This window comes from Lissotriton vulgaris, chromosome 3_1 (assembly GCF_964263255.1).
Source record: "Lissotriton vulgaris chromosome 3_1, aLisVul1.2, whole genome shotgun sequence".
Lineage (NCBI taxonomy): Eukaryota > Metazoa > Chordata > Amphibia > Caudata > Salamandridae > Lissotriton > Lissotriton vulgaris.
In genome coordinates, this window is record NC_141689.1 from 1,856,871,888 (window position 1) to 1,856,889,299 (window position 17,412).

The following is a 17,412-nucleotide window of genomic DNA, read 5'->3' on the forward strand; positions in this document are numbered from 1 at the left end:
TAAACTGAGTACCAAACATCACCAGGATAACAACGTTCTGTTTAAGCTATGTTTAGATTTTAAAATACTTCCTAGTTCATCCTCACGCTAACTGGCTGGTCTTAATGCAGAGGTCTGTCAGACCCTTTTGATTTTCCATTGTTTCAAATACTGGTTTCTTGTGTATGGTAATACTGGAAATATATTTCTGACATCACCCCCACACAGACTCATACTGGCAATGTGAAGGAAGTCACCTTCCTTCTGACATAGACAGATACCTTTTTATTATGGCCACTTTGCATGGTAGACTTATAGGTAGGCATTACTAGAGATCAGCTACAGAGAAATATCTTTACATTGTCAGTTTTTTGATTAGCATATGAAGGATCTAACCAAAAAGTTATTTAAATTTCTTTTTTTGTGAACAATTTGGATGTCATTCTAGTTGGCATTGTAAAGACCTTTGCTACAATAAGTTTACAGTTAAATTGATTGCATTAACTGTAACTCTATTTCTAACTCAGTTGCTTTGCTTACCTTCTGTTAATTTTGCTATACCAGCACTTTGACTTACATAACTTAGAAAAAATCTGATTTGAATGACTCCTGGATAGGCTTCTAAGGGAGGAAGATTTGACTAACCAATTTGCAGACACATGTCTAACTGTTGATTTTGTTTTGACATGGCATTACAGATAGTAAGTAGGCTCCAGGTTCTTCGTTGACTGTGACGTGATATAGTTCAGCAAAGCTAGTGGGTGTAAAATATGCTTCTCTGCATTCTTTTCACCAAGTATTATGTCTTAACTAGGATGCAAGCCCAATAAGAGCACATTTTCCTACATAACTTTTAGAGTAATTTAAGAATCTGTTCCAAATCCATTTAAGACTAGGAAGGAGAGATGTTCAAAATATACAAATAATGTTATTATATGTTGCTTTCAATAAAAGGCTTCAGTTTTCGTGTAAAGGCTTACATTCATTTTCATGCATTTCATGACCTAGTCTGATTAAAGAAAACATTATTATGAATGTTCCTTGCCAACCAACCGGCAGGGGAATTTCTAAACAAATGTGGAAAGAGCACCTAAATTGCCAAAAGTTACAAATAGTGTAAGAATCTGTTGCTCTGGGTACCTGAACAACTGCCTTTATGTATTTTGTTATATAGTATTTTACGTTTTCATGGTTAACTGTTTTCTATTTCTTTTTAAAATATACTATTTGTGAGTGTGCTATACCACTGGTAGATTGTGTTCTCTACAACTGCCTGTAACATAATTGTTTAAAAGATGGATAGTAAACTGTGAATCTGGTAAACGGCTTAAGGGTGTTTAAATGCACTCCTAATGGCAGAGGGAGGTTAGTGAAGTAATGCAACGTTTCAAGTGTTATGACTACTCTCCACTTATGGCTGGATATGCAAAGGTGTGAATCCAGAAGAAACGTATGCCGGAGAACCAGTGTTATTGGTAAGTAACTTTGTTGTGCTTGTGTTGCTAAAGTAAACATGTTTTGATCTTGCTTTTGCCCACTTCTCCTTTAAAAATTAAATTGGGGTAATATGCACAGTGTTATCCAAAGAAAAGTCACCAGCAAATGTAGCAATGCACTTGAAAAGAAACATTAGCAACTTTAAAGTGTCTTGTAATTCGAAAAGCTGTCCCGCTCCTTTTGAATACCATTTTATTTTAACCATTTAATATTGCTAACCCACCTCTAAACTTGTGGTCTTACTGGTTTGTATTTTCTGTGTATTTAGTCTATACACACTGTATGTATTGCACATCTTCAGCAGTGTAAACAACATTTTATTAAATTGTTTTTTGTGTACTCTAGGGGTACTTGCAAGGCATTTGTTGATTCTTGTAGTCCACCAGATAAAGGGAAAGGGAAAGGATTCCTTTCTATCGGCACTATGACTAGCAGAAATCAGAATGCCTCGAAGAGGAGCCCAGCAACCTTCAGTCATTCTCAGAAGAAGCATAAGTGTTCTGTATACTACAGCAGACCAAAACCTAGCAGTCCCACTAGCAGCACACCATCAACCACAGATGACAAGCTTGTCCAACAGGTTTCTGATGGAGGGCTTTTGATTCCAAAGGATGTGTGTGTGGATACCTATGAGGAAAAGTGGACAGACCTCACATGTGTCAGTGATCTTAATATAGATTTGCAAAAACACTTGACCCTTCCAGGGACTGGCCTGGAGAAAGATGATCTTGCACTAAAGAACACAACCCTTGCAAAAAGTTCTTTGTTGGAGCCTGTTCCAAAGGAGGACCTTCCAACTTTTATGTTTCCTAAGGAAACTAGCCTTATAACTTCAGAGGGGGTAACAGGGCTCAAAGAGCCAGTGTTCTGCACTTCACTTTCTGCAAGAAAGTCAACTGAATGCCTCTTGGCAAGAAGTACATCGCCATTGCACATTGAATTGCCGGCAGCTACACAGAAGAATGAGGGTAAGCTTAATCATTCCATGTTATCTCTTTGTTGGGTGCCATTTAGGTAAGCATGATGATTTTTATGTCAAAATGTTTTACTTTAAATTCAATGTACAGACTGGTATTTTGTTTAAAAACAATTGCAATTATAAAAATGGGTACGTTTAATGCATTGCAAATGTGCATACACACTGTTTAATTTTCTTTAGCCAAGAATAAAGGTAGCTTCCTTACCCTCTTTATTTGCACACCAGTGTCTTACTGCACTCTAGACATTTTGCCTAAGTCATTGTCACATTCACATACATATACATGATAATCTAAACAGTGGTTGCTGAATCTATAGGCACAATTATGTTTCTATTTCATGAAATGGTTAGTTGTGTAAGAGTGCTGCAGACTCATCCTGATATCTTGATTGCCCTCCTGAGTGTGTGGATGCATTGCACTTTGTATCTGATTGCATATTTTGTTTATTCAGCAATCGACCTAAGCTTGATTACTTTGAGGCAGTCTGTCCACAAGCAAATGTATTATTCTTTAGATCAGTGGTTCTTAACCTTTTGACTTCTGTGGACCCCTACTTAATCATTACTGGAACCTGGAGACTCCCCCACTGAGTCGTCATTGGAATCCGGAGATCCAGCCTGAGCAATTTTGTTGAATTAAGATGCAAAATAATACCAAAAAATACGACCACAAGGATTCATCAACCAAATGCTCAAATTATAAAATATTGTATTTATTCCACAACCAATAGTGGAAAAAAGGTTTATTTCAATGGGAAAGTTGCAGCTTTTCAAATTTCAGTGGAGTGCACCCATCACCCATACTGTATTCTGTTTGATGCACTTACACAGCTCTCACAAATCAAACTGAGAATACAATCATAATTTTTACCCTCCGATTACGTTACATATGCACAACATTTAAAAAAGTTCAGTTTTGCATTTTCATTTTCTAAGCAGTCACGGATCCCTTGAGTAGATGTTGCAGACCCCGAGGGGATCCCTGACCACAGATTAAGAAACCTTGCCTTAGATCATTTAAAATTATATCTTTGTGTTCTAAATATCAAGAGTATTCAAACCATTTTCTTGCAACTTAGGCCAGGGAAAGAACTTACCTTCAAGTTACCTTAGAGGTATGGAATTTTATAAAATATCTACTTGTCCAAGGGCACTAGACGCTTAAAAAATCTACTTGCCCAGTTTAAATGTTTATTGGAAAAATCCACTTGTCTCTTTTGGTGGAATGGTGAGGAGTCAGAGTTCTCAATATACCAGAGCTCTGATAATAGATTATTTGATTGATGGGGCTCAAATTAGGCCTGTATTTGAATTCTAGAAAGTGTCTGATTTTGCCAATTTTACAAATCTACATGCAGAGGCTGAAAGTAGGAGGGAAGTGATAGTTCCAAGGTTGGAATGCCTTGTGAGTGTACACTCATACCAACTAACATGTGAGGTAGTCACCAACCCCTCTCCTGTCTCTTCAAATGCTAGAAAAGGTTGGATATTTACTCTTGTAATGAAAGTGAATTTGTAATTGCTCAGCACATTTTAACATAAGCATATGTACGTTCGAAAACAGAAGTCACAAGTTTGCTTGGAGTATGGTTTCGGGCCTACTTCTGTAAAGTTGTGAATTCCTGGATGTCATAAATCTGGCCCACTGCAAGAACATATACCTATGGGTTCACTTTTGGTGAATTGGTTACCTAATTTACTTTAATTGTGTTTATCATGTTGTCCATGATAGTGTTTTCCCACTGATTTACCATTGTTTTTCTTTCAAATGTTTATTATTCACTAGTTTTAAACACGTTTCACTAAATGATGTTTCAAGGAAATGGCTCTTGATAATCATGGTTTAGACCTTCAGTGTGAGGCTCTGCCCAGGGGGTTTAGGTTCAGTGCTAGATCTAGACTGAGCACATACACCATTGTGCCACAGTTTAGCAATGAAATGCAAAAGCAACTTTTCATATAGCCGAACACTTGAGTATTCTTTCACAAAAGTGCGGTTTTATTTCTTACCCCTTTCTTTATATTTAGCTCCTGGACTGCACATTTAATGCAATTTGTAAATTGTATTTTATCCGCTGTGAAAATTACCATATCTAGACGGGCATCTAAATCCCTACTGTATATTCCTTTAAGCTGTCCCCGGATCGGTGGCACATCTTATTTAGTGGAACACAGTTAGTCTTCCCCTTTGGTTAACCATGGGCTATCAGATCTTAAGAAAAAGCAGGAACCTTGGCTATTGCTTCATTTCAGTTAGGAATTCCTCAGTTTCTTCGTACCACAACACCCTTTGGGATAGTGGCACACTTTATAAAATGAAAGTATGTGTTAAGTAATGCTTTTATCTCATTCATCATATGTAGGTTAGTGTTACAACCTTCACTTTTTTCCATCCTTTAGAGAAAAGTTTGAAAGGAATGTTGAAATGTAGGTGACCAATAACACAAATTCAGGAGCCCATGCATGGGTACTTGTGGTTAGTATCTTTTTTTGGTACTGATGGTTCTGGAATCGACTTAGCTGATATGAGGATTAACATGATTACAATTTGTAGACTGATTTAATCATGGAGCAAAAACGTTTTCTTGTTAGCTCCTTGATATTCGATAGATAGTTACTGTTAACCATGCTCAATCAGGTGTTGGGCGGACTGGATTAGCTATGTGGAAGACGGTACAATCAGTAACGATGTTTAAATAAGCATATGCAAAAGGTGGGTAGCTGATAGTGCTTTATGCTGGAACAGGATTGGAACCTTTTATTAAAAAGAGGTTGGATGATATGAGTGTAACATCACATTGCGGTGTGGTCTGTCTGACCATTTTTACCAAACTTTATAGAGATCTGAATGCACCTTGTGAGAATATCACATCATGAGCAACTCAAATGTAGTCCTGTTCATACAGTTTTCCACACCGAGGTGCATCTGTGCAGCATACCTAGCAACTGTTTCTACTGAATGTATTCATACTATAATTATCCCAACTGTGGTAAAACTTTTATGGAAAGTTAGTCACTTCTGTATGCTGTTTGGGGGTGCCACCTTTATTTTGACCAACACAGTGAACATTGAGTGATGGGGGCTTTGTGTTTAGTATTTTAAAATTTTGAAATTCAAATTCTCACCCTTCGTTAAATAAAGTGGGTGTACTGAAAGCAGAGTGATAGCTTTGAGATTACCATGTCCGTTCTACACATGCACAAGTTAGCAAATGATGAAACACTATTTCAGTAAAGGTTAAAAAGCATGTTCCTCTATTTACTATATGGAATCTACAGATATGTCATAGATGATCATAAAAAGAAATATCCATCTTTGTACTTATTTTATTGGTCAAATATAAGATGTTGCTTTCTCCAACATAAATACATTTATATTGGACAAAGACTAGCAACATTTTCTAACCTGGTTTTTCCAAAGGAAATATTTATTAATGGATCACCACTGTAAGATGGTCGTTTGTGTTTTACTTTCTCTGATATGGGCACATTAGTGATGCCATCGCCCATGTTTAAAAATTTATTTTTTTGCTTGAAGGTAATACCCAGCAGGTGTGCATAAGAAAAGAGAAAGAGATTTGTGAAGCTTCGAAAAAGCAGCCATGCACTGATCTGCCAATAGAAAAACTTGTTTACAAAGCTAAGGAGCCTAAATGCTGTGGACGTCCGGATGTGCAATCAGCAGAGGTAATTTTACATTCTTGGTTTTAAAGAATCCAGCTGTCTATTTTAAAGTTATAACCATATCAGTCATTGAATGCCGGTTTCGGCCGGAGTGTAAACTCTCCCCTAAACTAGTTTTCTCACTTTATTTACCATGTTATTTTAAAGTGGTGGAAAGTGGTATAAGGAAGCGGTCTAATGAATACATGTGTTTATTGTATTCTTTGATACTGTTATTTTGTCCAGTTACTAAATTGTGTCATCATCCAAATTATGAATGTCCCTTAAGGATTCTTAGCACTCTGGGTCTTTTCAGCCTAATAGTTGCACATCAGATTTAAGTTGTTATCTTTATCATTCAAATAACCAGAAAACACACTACAATTATTTACATTCCATCCTGCCTGCACTTAATTCTTGATTTTTGTGCAATTATGTGTTCTGTTTTAAAGCACCTTTTAAACTCATGCTTTCAGGTTCGAAAAATTGGGGATCTAGAGCTTATCCAGAAGTGTCGTACTCATTCTAGTTGCATCAATTGATTTATTTAAAGGTTGTGTACTTCTGATTAAAACATTTCAAGCTCTACAAGAGATTGATTAAACTTTCCGGACACAGGACACAAGCGTTGCAGCCAGACTTTTACTAATTTCCCATCGAAAATGAGATCAGAAAAACTTTAATAGATTAATTAAAAAAGATGTGGATATTGCTGCATGAAACCATGACAGACCTTAGAACACTTGGAAGGTATTGAGTTTAAAATTCAGTAAAGGTCAATTAATTTATTTAGCCACTGATTAGTAACAAAAAGATCACTCCATGGTACAAATCAAGGACTTTGCATTCCCTCATTTTAATTCCAAATGAACTTTGCCTAATGGTAAAATACTTTAAATACTCAGTGTTTATTTTGAGTAGGATTGCTGTAGAACATTTTTTCCATATTTTTAAATAATCTCTGGCACAATGTCTCACATATAATCTTTTACTTGAAGTCACTATAATAGAGGGACATTAACTACATTTGTCAAATGTACTCATGGCAGTAGAAAGTGACCCACAGAGGCTATTAAGCAAGGATGTTTATTTTCACCTTGTTCTAATAATGGCAGGTGTGTACTGTGGCCCCTACATTTGCCTGGTAATTCATATCTGATCACATGTAAAACAAGCATTTGCAATGCAATAGGTCACGCATTTACACGAGTTTGAGCTATTGACATTGCAAATAACAATGCCTTTTCTTTTTCTTCCGTTTTTAAAACATAAATAAAAGGCAATGCCAATTGCTTAAATTTGAGTAAACGCTAGACCTATTGCATTGAAAATGCTTGTTAGGACTTGTGCCCTGCATAAGATATTGTGCAACACTTTATCTTCCGAGTTCTACATCTCAGCGGTGTTAATGTGTCTGCTGCAGAAGGTCACACGTCTGTATCGCGGTGCGGCTGCATAATAACACTGCGCTACTCCAAATGTATGAGTGCTGTGAAAGAAGAGGCTGCTGCTGCCCTGCTGTGCATAATAAACTGACCTTGGAGAAAGGTGGCCAAAGGGCTGTGTCGAGAGCAAATGGGCAGGGTTCACACTGCAGACAGATTCTTCCTTTGGCGGACCATCCCAACTCATTGGGGCAACCCACAAAAGCATTTATGCGCCTGTGCCCGGAATCGTGACATTCTTATATATCAGTAAAAGTGAAAAGAGGGCACAGTCCTTTATATTTGGGCTAATTGTATTTGTATATTTCCAGAATATTTCGTTTCTTTGCCATTCAGGTGTTTTGTAGGCTATTCACAAAGTCATGTAAAACCACATCAAAGAGCCCTGCTTCACATACTCAAAAATGGTGGTGCGAATAAGTCTTCATGGATCTGCGGCTTGGTTTTCTCGAAATTACCCTGTCTACATCACGTGCATTAACTCAGAACATGTCCAGGTTCCTACATGAGCTGAAGACAGAATAACTCTGAAATACTGAGTGGTAATTAGCGCTCTGTGCTTTCCGAGCAGTGCAACCAACGTCACTGACTTCTTTACACTCCTCTCAATGTCCTTACGCCTCACTAAGAAAACAAGGGTTGATCAAATGAATTTTTGAGGCCTCTGAGCAACTTCTTGTGATTGACTCATATGCAAGTGTGCCAACCATTGCTTTGTGTTGCTTTAGTGTAATGCTCTATGTGTATCTGTGCCATAGGATCCAAGCTGCACTTCACTGATGACATCCAATTATGCTCAAACCTGTCTAGGCTTGTTGTGTTCTCATTCACAGGGGTGTTTTTTTTAGCAGTTTGGAATGGCCTGTTGCCGCTGGAGATGGAACAAGCCTGTTTTGTATGAGATTCTCCCTTTTTGGAGTTGTGCAGTGAGCAAAAAAATACAGCGATGTCCTTGCACGATTGCCAATGGCTAAAACTTTTGTTAATTTAGTGTGATGACAAATGTAATGTAAAACACATTGCTAGTGAAATAAAACTACCAACAATACTTCTAAGTGGGGTCATACACCAACAGCCAGTGTCAGATCAATTGGAATCACATGGAAAGTTATCCAAAGTGGTTAAAACCCAAACACCGGTCCCTGACTCTACCAGAGGCCATTTATAAATGTTCACCAGGCGCATGCAATGAGCACATCATTCTGTGTGGGGAGACGTGGGGACTTAACAGTCCGAAATCATTTTAAAGATGGAAGAGTGTAAGCAATACGTGAGTAAAATGGTAAAGCTTAAAAATAACTGCCTTGCCTTTGCCTAGGATTGGTTATTTTCCAAAGCAGATATACTATTCTCGAGTCAAAGGCAGGTGTTTTAAGGCGAGCCTCCCGATTGGTCCGGTCAGTAAAAGGTTCAAACTCACACTTAATGTTATAATTGTGTGGAAATCACAGTTGGATGTTTACATGTAAACACTGATCACATCCTGAGTCATGGTTCAAGGAAAGTGCATCTTAGGTGCTGCTCAACACAAGGCCCCACCCCCTCCTTATATAGTTGTTGTTTTTTCCGGTCTTATTCAAGATTTTCTTACCAGCAAAGATCACAATACTTATATGGAGGGGCCATTACAGAGTACAGTAGGGACTGGCAAGAGTGCTGTAGGCAGTTTTACATTGTCGAGCCTGAAACGTTTCACCTGTTGATTGGCATGGTTTGCCTACTATATAGGAGGAAAAGGCTTTTCATTTCAAGAACTCCCTCTCGACACACGTGCGACAACAACCCAACAGATCTCTATTCAGGGAAACGTTGAAAACCTGGCTTTTTGCAAAGACCTAGATCTGCCAATGTTCACTATCTGCATACACCTCAGCGCCAAGATGCCTTGGCAATAGTGCGCTTAACAAATAATTCAGTCATTCAGCCATAGGCGGTGGGGACAGCCTAGGGTCTCCCTGTGACCCTTATGGTCCACCATAGGATCCCCTGGCTCCTGTCCTTTGGGATGGCTATCTGTTTGATCCACAGAAGACACTGACCCGGATCTGTACTTGGCCAAACCCTCTCCACCTGGTGGCATAACCTCCTACTATGAGGTACTAACACAGGGCATCTGTTTTCCACCAGATTGAGCTCCACGTTCAGCATAAGGAGGAATATTTCCTTCTGTAAACTCTCTCCTCCACTCAGAAGTCCCTCCAGCACTTATCCAAGTTGAATGGCATGCAAAAACCTGTCGGGAAATCTTCAAGGAGCCCGTGAAGGTCAGTGTCCTCTTTCCCTGGGTTGAGAAGTTTAAGGCTTCCCCCTGAGACCCCCACATCAGAGGGCAATTACCCCTCGATTCACCAGTGTCTCACATGGCCAAGAATAGAGCGCAAACTCCTAGAGTAGTGTATGCGCCCCTTCTAGACTGGGAGGGAGAGCAAGAAAATGTGTATGGCAAGCTCTTTGGAGGGCAATCTACCACTCAGTGGATCATCGCTAACTCTAATGGCTTGCTTTCCCGGTATGATCGAGCACACTGTAATCAGATGGAGGGTCTTATCCAACATCTCTCAGAACAGTATCTCAAATTGACGCATGATTTGGTGATGGAGGGGAACATCATCTCCAACATTAACATTCGCTGCGCTGTGAACACCACAGACATCGTTGCACTCTGCATTAACTCTAGTCTCCTCGCATAGACTTAGGGGGCGGGTGGGAGGAGCGCATATCTTTATATGCTGATGATGTCCTGTTATATACCCAGCGACCGTCCGACTCTATACGCAGACTGATGGTCATGTTACGTGTGTTCGGGGACTACTCTGGGTACCGCATCAACTGGAGCAAATCCTTGGGCTATGTTCTGGCGGGACCTCAGCCGCACGCAGTGGAGGGCTGCGACGGCCTGGTTCGGCACAATACCTTCCGATATCTGGGGATATGGGTCACACCCTCTGAATCTGAATTCCTTCGACTCAATGTCCAGGCGCAATTGGATCGCCTCCACAGCGATGTGTTGCACTGGAGAACCCTACCGGTCTCTTTATTGGGCCGGGCCGTTTTATTTAAAATGATGGCCCTTCCTCGCCTGTTCTATATCCTGCAGAGCTCCCCTTTCCCTATCCCGGAGTCTGTTTTCAAAACGGTGGAGTCTGAGCAATGCTCCCTACTGTGGAGTGGTGAGTGTCCGAGGATTGTCCTCCGAAAATTACAGCGTGGCCCTTACGACGGGGGCCTGGCACTTCCCGATGTTCGCCTATATTACTGGGTCACGCAGTTGGTCAATGTGAACGGTTGGGTGTTTGCCCCGCAGGAGGAACCCGCTTACCGGGTTGATCGTATGGCCCTAGGTGCGGACACCTATCTAGCGGCGCTATACTAGAGGACCAGGTGTGGCGGGTCCTTGCCTCTGCAGACAGCGGCGAGGCTGTGGAGACGGGCAACGAAATTGCTTGGTTGGGAAGCTAAGTTAACAAATCAAACACCTCTTTGGAGAGGTGACTTTCTCCGAGAGGTGAAGAAACTCCGAGACCTACGCCAATGGAGCCTAATAGGTATAGATACATTGGGAGACGTTTGGAAGAGGAGGCAATTGGTGGAATTTGCAACCCTGCAGGTGTACTTCCAAATGGGAGATGGCGAATTCTTGCATTACCAACAATTTAAACACGCCCTGCTCACACACATGACACCTGGGGACTAGCCCCCTGAATATGCTCCGCTAGAGGACAGGCTGCTGTTGGATCCTTTGATCGATAAAGCCATCTCACTCAATTACAAAAAGCTCATTATTAACATCCCGGACATACTGGGTCCATTGAGAGAAAAGTGGGACCTTGGTTTATTGGAGGATGACGACTGGAATGAGGCCCTGCAGTGTCCTCGGGAGGTGGTAATTCGGGCTAGATTCCACTCGGTCCAGCTGCTCGTCCTCCACAGGTCCTACACCCCGCGAACGGTTCAGTATAGGATGGGGTTTGCAGCCACACGATTCTGCTTGAGAGGCTGTGGAGAAGAAGGCACCTTCTTCCACATTCTGTGGGACTGCCCTAAAATCAGAGCGTTCTGGGTTAGTCTGACGGACATTATGGTGGATGTGGTGGGGGCGGAAGTGCCGCTGGAGGCTCGCTGGCACGTTCTGGGAGTGACTGGTGATGTCACGTGGCCTAAAGGTGACAAAACATGGTTGGCCTTGGCAAGCATGGTGACCAAAAGGAATATTGCTCGCCTCTGGGGGAGTGATCTAACACCGACTGAGGAGGAATGGCTACGTGATCTAGATTGGTGCCAGAGGGCGGAGAAGGTGATTTACAGTAGTCGGGGCTGCCCCAAGAAATGGGAAAAGATCTGGCAGGCGTGGAGGAGGTATAGGGGAGAAGGAATGGACTCCCCGGAGGCTTCCCCAACGAGGCGGGGGCGGTCCCGGCAGGGCCCCTCCCCCCACATTGCATAGCATGCCTTATATGTCCACGAAAGCCCCCATTGGTTTCAGGGTCACTGGCCTATGACGCTCAGAACTGTTTACTGCACAGGGGGGAGGGTTGATGTGTGGCGGGAGGTGGGATGGGGCTTCGGTCGGGGTGGGGGGTTTGGGTGGTTGGTAAGGATGTATATGGCATGATTGATTACTTCAGTTGGGACCGGATCGGGGGATTGACCACTACTGTACAAATAGCTGAGGGGTTTGTATTTATATTTGCGCAATATGTGACTGTCATTGCAATTCCGCTGCTGCTTTGTTGTGTGTCTTAATGGAGCTGCTCTATTCTAATTAAAAGATTTAAAAATAAAACCTCTATTCTCCTCCACCATCATGCATGGCTACATGTCTCCAGTTTTAGGCTCTTTAATGTGCCCTTTGGCAGCAAGCATCTCTTTGGCCCATAGGTCGATGAGATGCTCAAAAAAATCAAGAAGGATACTGACACAGCTAAAGCCATAAGCACACTACAGACCCCTCTACTGCCTGTGGATCCTTTCACCGCCCACTGTACCACAGCGCAGCCAAGGCAGCTGCTACGCTGAATAATTCCTCCACCTACAGGGGAGGGTATAGGAGGAACAATGGCAGCGGTAGAGGCAAGGAAGCAGCTCCCAAAGGAACCATCACCCAAATACTGTGACGCTTTCCTCCTTCCCCCAGACGTGCAACACCTGTCGGGGGCTGGTTGCAGGGGTTCCTGCCCTACTGGGAGGCCTTTACCTCTAACAGGTGGGTTCCAGACAACATACAGGAGGGGTACTGTTTAGAACTCACCCAAACCCCACCTAACATTCCCCAGCGCGCACACAAATTGTCCACAGTCTGCTCCAAAAGGATATGCATGCACTACTTGCAAAGGGGGCCATAGAGCTGGTGCAACATCATTGAAAAGGAGTATGCTTCCTGTACTGTCTAATCCCCAAAATGGATGGCTCCCTCAGACCCCTACTCGACCTCTAGCCCCCAAAAAGTACATCTGAAAGAAACACGTTAGTGTTAGATTCCTTACCTTAGAATATCCCCAGGCGTCAGTCTGGATCCGGAAACTTTTGCGTAGCAGTACCCCTGCGCGTCGGTAGGCGTCGTCTGCAGGCGTCCCCTGCGGCTCCGCGTCCGTCGTCGGCGTCGTGCGCCGTGATGACGTTGCTGGAGTATATAGACGCCGCCTCCACGCGCTGACGTCAGTTCTTCTTTTTCCGCGCCAGTGGACGCAGATCTGAAGAGCAGTACTCCGGTCTTTTGACCAAGTTTTTCGATAGTTATTTCTCTAATTGTGCCTGATAGGATGCCTGGGTTCAAGCACTGTGATGACTGTGAGCGCACGATGTCGGTCACAGACCATCACCGCCTCTGTCTCCGGTGTCTGGGCCCCGACCACGACTTGGACTCCTGTGTCGACTGCCGGGCCCTCACCAACAAGGCTAGGCGGGAGCGGTCCCGCAAGCTACTGGAGCTCCGGGTGTCGGCCCCACGTCGGGACCGGGAGCGGTCCCGGTCCGGCCGGAGGTCGAGAGAGCGTTCGAGGGAGCGGTCGCGGAGCCGCGCCGAGCGTTCCGAAAGTCGACACCACTCGTCAGGCTCATCAGGTAAGAAGCACAAGAAGTCGGGGCGTCGTCATAGTACCCCGACTCCCCCCGACGCTCGCGCGATGCGGCCGGGGGCTCGGGTGACCCCAACCCCGCGGCTCCGCGAGAGTCGCCGGCGCGGCCTGCCTCATACTCTCCGGTCCCTGGGCACGGCGCGACGCCTGAGGAGATCGAGGCGTTCCTCATGGCCATGAGGGCGCTCGCTTCTCCGACGGGGCCTACGGCGCCTTCGGGCCCAGTGCTACCGTCTGGGGGCCCTGGCGGTTCGGGTGTCCCTGCCTCGGCGCCGTCGGGTGCTCCGGCCCCGGCGCCGCCGACGGCTCCGACCCCGGCGCCGCAAGGGCCTTCGGGATCGGCGCCGGCTGGTCTTCCGGCCTCCCCGGCGCCGTTACCATCGGGGTTACCCCCGACGCCGCCCCCGCGCGGCGCCGGTTCTCCGTTGCCGGCTCCGGCCGGCGGCGGGGTTCCGGCGCCGGCTCCGGGCGGCGCCGTTCCCCTTCCTTCCCGGACGCGGAGCCGGACCGGCGTCGCTCGATGCCGGTCCCGGCGCCGATTGGGGCCATGAACCCCGAGGAGCCGGTCTACATCGTTGACTCCGAGTACGGAGAGGATGAAGAGTTCGGTGAAGGTTGGGAGGGGTCTGAGGACCCTCTGTCACGCGAGTGCCAGTATGACCCGGACTGGACAGGTGACTTGGGGGATGCCAGTGGTTTGGACGACTCTCCTAACCCTGGTTTGATCTCTCCTCCAACCGTGGCATCGGTGGAGGGAGCTGCATATTCAGTGGTGCTGATGAGGGCTGCCAAGGCCTTACACCTTGAGCTCCCCGTCGCGGCCGTGAGGCCTAACATCCTCACTGAGGTCTTCAAACCGCAGTCATGCCCACAGGAGCCACTGCTGCCGTTTAATGAAGCCTTATCAGACGTTCTGTTGGGCACGTGGTCCAGTCCCGCTTCAGGTGCGCCTGTTGATCGGAACGTGGCCAGGCGCCACCGTCCTTGTCCGGACGACCCCAAGTTCCTGTCTACCCACCCCACTCCTGAGAGTCTGGTGATCCAGGCCTCGACCTCCCAGTCCGCATTCCCGTCGGCCCCGCCCGACCGGGAATCCAAGAGGTATGACCAGTTTGGCAAGAAGGTCTTCTCGTCCGTTAGTTTGGGCCTGCGGTCTTGCAACACCGCTTGCCTCTTGGGCCGCTACACCCACTCTGTGTGGGATACGGTCGCGGAACTGCTGCCAGAATGCCCCGTGGAGGTGCGGGCAAAACTCGGTCAGGCTGTGGCTGAGGGCCGAGATGCAGCGAAATATTCAATACGGTGTGGTCTTGATACGACCGACTCGCTGGGCAGGGCTATGTCAACGACAGTGGCGATTCGTCGCCACGCCTGGCTGAGATCCGCCAACTTTTCGGCTGATGTCCAGAATACATTGATGGACATGCCGTTCGATGGCTGTCACCTGTTCGGTGACAAGGCGGACCACGCGCTGGAACGCTTCAAGGACTCCAGGGTCACGGCCAAGTCCTTGGGTCTCTCGACCCAGCGTCAGCAAACGGGTTCGTTTCGTCCCTTTCGTGGCCAAGGAAGGGGCGCCCCCACACGTGCTGACAGCCACGCGCCGCAACAATCCTTTCAACGCGGTGGCGGCCGTGGAAACCGCCGTGGCGGCGGTCGGGGACAACAGCGGGGTCAGACCACACCTCCCCCCGCAGCATCTGCCTCAAAATCCTCCTAGTCCGTGCTTTCGGCCCCATGTGACGCCAGTGGGTGGCAGGGTTCGCCATCACCACGCTCACTGGCGCACGATCACTTCGGACAGGTGGGTGGTGCAAATCGTCCGAAGGGGCTACTCCCTCCCCTTCGAGACCACTCCTCCAGCCATGCCACCGCAGAACCACCGTGTGTCGGGGGACCACTTGACACTTCTGCAGGAGGAAGTTACGGCCCTCTTGGCCAAGGGGGCCATCGAGCGCGTTCCTGGGCCAGAAGTAGGGCGTGGTTGCTATTCCCACTACTTTCTGGTGCCCAAGAAGGACAAGGGGGGCCTACGTCCTATCTTGGATCTAAGGAACGTCAACGGCTTCCTCCGGAAGGAGAAGTTCAAGATGTTGACGTTAGCTCAGGTCTTGGCTGCTCTAGACCCACAAGACTGGATGGTAGCGTTGGACTTGCAGGACGCCTATTTTCACATCCCCGTCCTGCCGGCCCACCGGCGTTACCTGCGGTTCACGGTAGGCCTGGAGCACTTTCAGTTTATCGTGCTTCCCTTCGGCCTTACCAGTGCCCCACGGGTGTTCACAAAGGTGATGGCGGTGGTCGCAGCCTATCTGCGCAGGTTGGGGGTTTCAGTCTTCCCCTACCTAGACGACTGGTTGTTGAAGGCGGGCTCGCCCCAAACAGTCGTCCACCACCTTCAGATGACGGCAGACCTCTTGCACGACCTGGGGTTCTCCATCAATGTGCCGAAATCACACCTGTGTCCCTCTCAGAAGCTCCTTTTCATCGGAGCGGTTCTGGACTCGGCGCAGTTTCGGGTTTATCCTCCGGAACGGCGAGTCCGGGATATTCAGGCTTTGATTCCCATCTTTCAGCCGCTATCCCGGGTTTCGGTCAGGTTGACGCTGCGGCTGCTGGGACTGATGGCTTCCTGCATCCTTCTGGAGCATCACGCCCGGTGGCGGATGCGGGCTCTGCAGTGGGACCTGAAGTTTCAGTGGGCCCAGCATCAGGGCAACTTGTCCGACCACGTCTTGATCTCGGAGGGCACTGCGAGACAACTGCAGTGGTGGCTTACGGACCGCGATTGTGTCAGAGGCAGATCCCTCTCCCTTCCCCAACCGGAGCACGTTGTCGTGACGGACGCGTACCTCCAGGGCTGGGGTGGCCACTTGGGAGAGGCAGAGATCAGAGGCAGAGATCAGAGGCATCTGGTCTCCGGCGGAGTCCCGGCTCCATATCAACCTGTTGGAGCTGCGGGCGATTCGTCTGGCACTGAAGGCATTCCTCCCCTTTGTCAACGGGAGTGTAGTGCAGGTGTTCACCGACAACACCACCGCCATGTGGTACTGCAACAAACAGGGCGGAGTGGGGTCGTGGACCCTTTGCCAGGAGGCTCTGCGCCTCTGGCAATGGCTGGAACGTCAGGGCGTGACTCTGACGGTTCAACACCTGGCAGGTTCCCTGAACGCCAGGGCGGACGAACTCAGCCGTCGGTGCTCGATGGATCACGAATGGCGTCTGAACTCGGACGTGGCGCGAGGCATCTTTCTGCAATGGGGAGAGCCTTGGTTAGATCTATTCGCCACAGAAGAGAACGCGCAATGTCATCAGTTCTGCGCGTTGGAGTTTCCAAGACGGCACTCGCACGGCGACGCCTTTCGGCGCGAGTGGAGTTGCGGTCTGTTATACGCCTTTCCGCCTATACCACTTCTGCCCAGAGTGCTGAAGAAGATCAGGCGCGACCGGGCCCAAGTTATCCTTGTGGCTCCGGACTGGGCTCGAAGGTACTGGTATCCCGAGCTACTCAGCATGTCAGTCGGTCCCCCGATCCGCCTGCCCCTTCAGGAGGACCTTCTGTCGCAGCAGCAGGGGACGGTCCTCCACCCGAACCTGTCCAGTCTCCACCTCCATGCTTGGAGATTGATCGGCGGCAGTTGAGGCCATTTGACTTGCCTCCTGAAGTCTGTGATGTTATTCTGGCAGCCAGGTGTCCCTCCACTAAGTCGGTATACGCCTGTCGGTGGAACAGATTTGTGGCATGGTGCACAGCAAAGGCTGTGGATCCTCTTTC

The 17,412-nt window shown here is 46.8% G+C and overlaps 1 protein-coding gene across 1 annotated transcript in view; it reads left to right on the forward strand.

Annotated features, from left to right (window-relative positions):
* TMEM131L (transmembrane 131 like) overlaps positions 1-17,412 on the forward strand; it is a 580,656-nt gene that overhangs the window by 450,862 nt on the left and 112,382 nt on the right. Inside the window, exons 25-26 of the mRNA XM_086962316.1 lie at positions 1,822-2,444; positions 5,994-6,142. Of these exons, the coding sequence (XP_086818442.1) occupies positions 1,822-2,444; positions 5,994-6,142 (772 nt within the window). The remainder of the gene's footprint in view (positions 1-1,821; positions 2,445-5,993; positions 6,143-17,412) is intronic.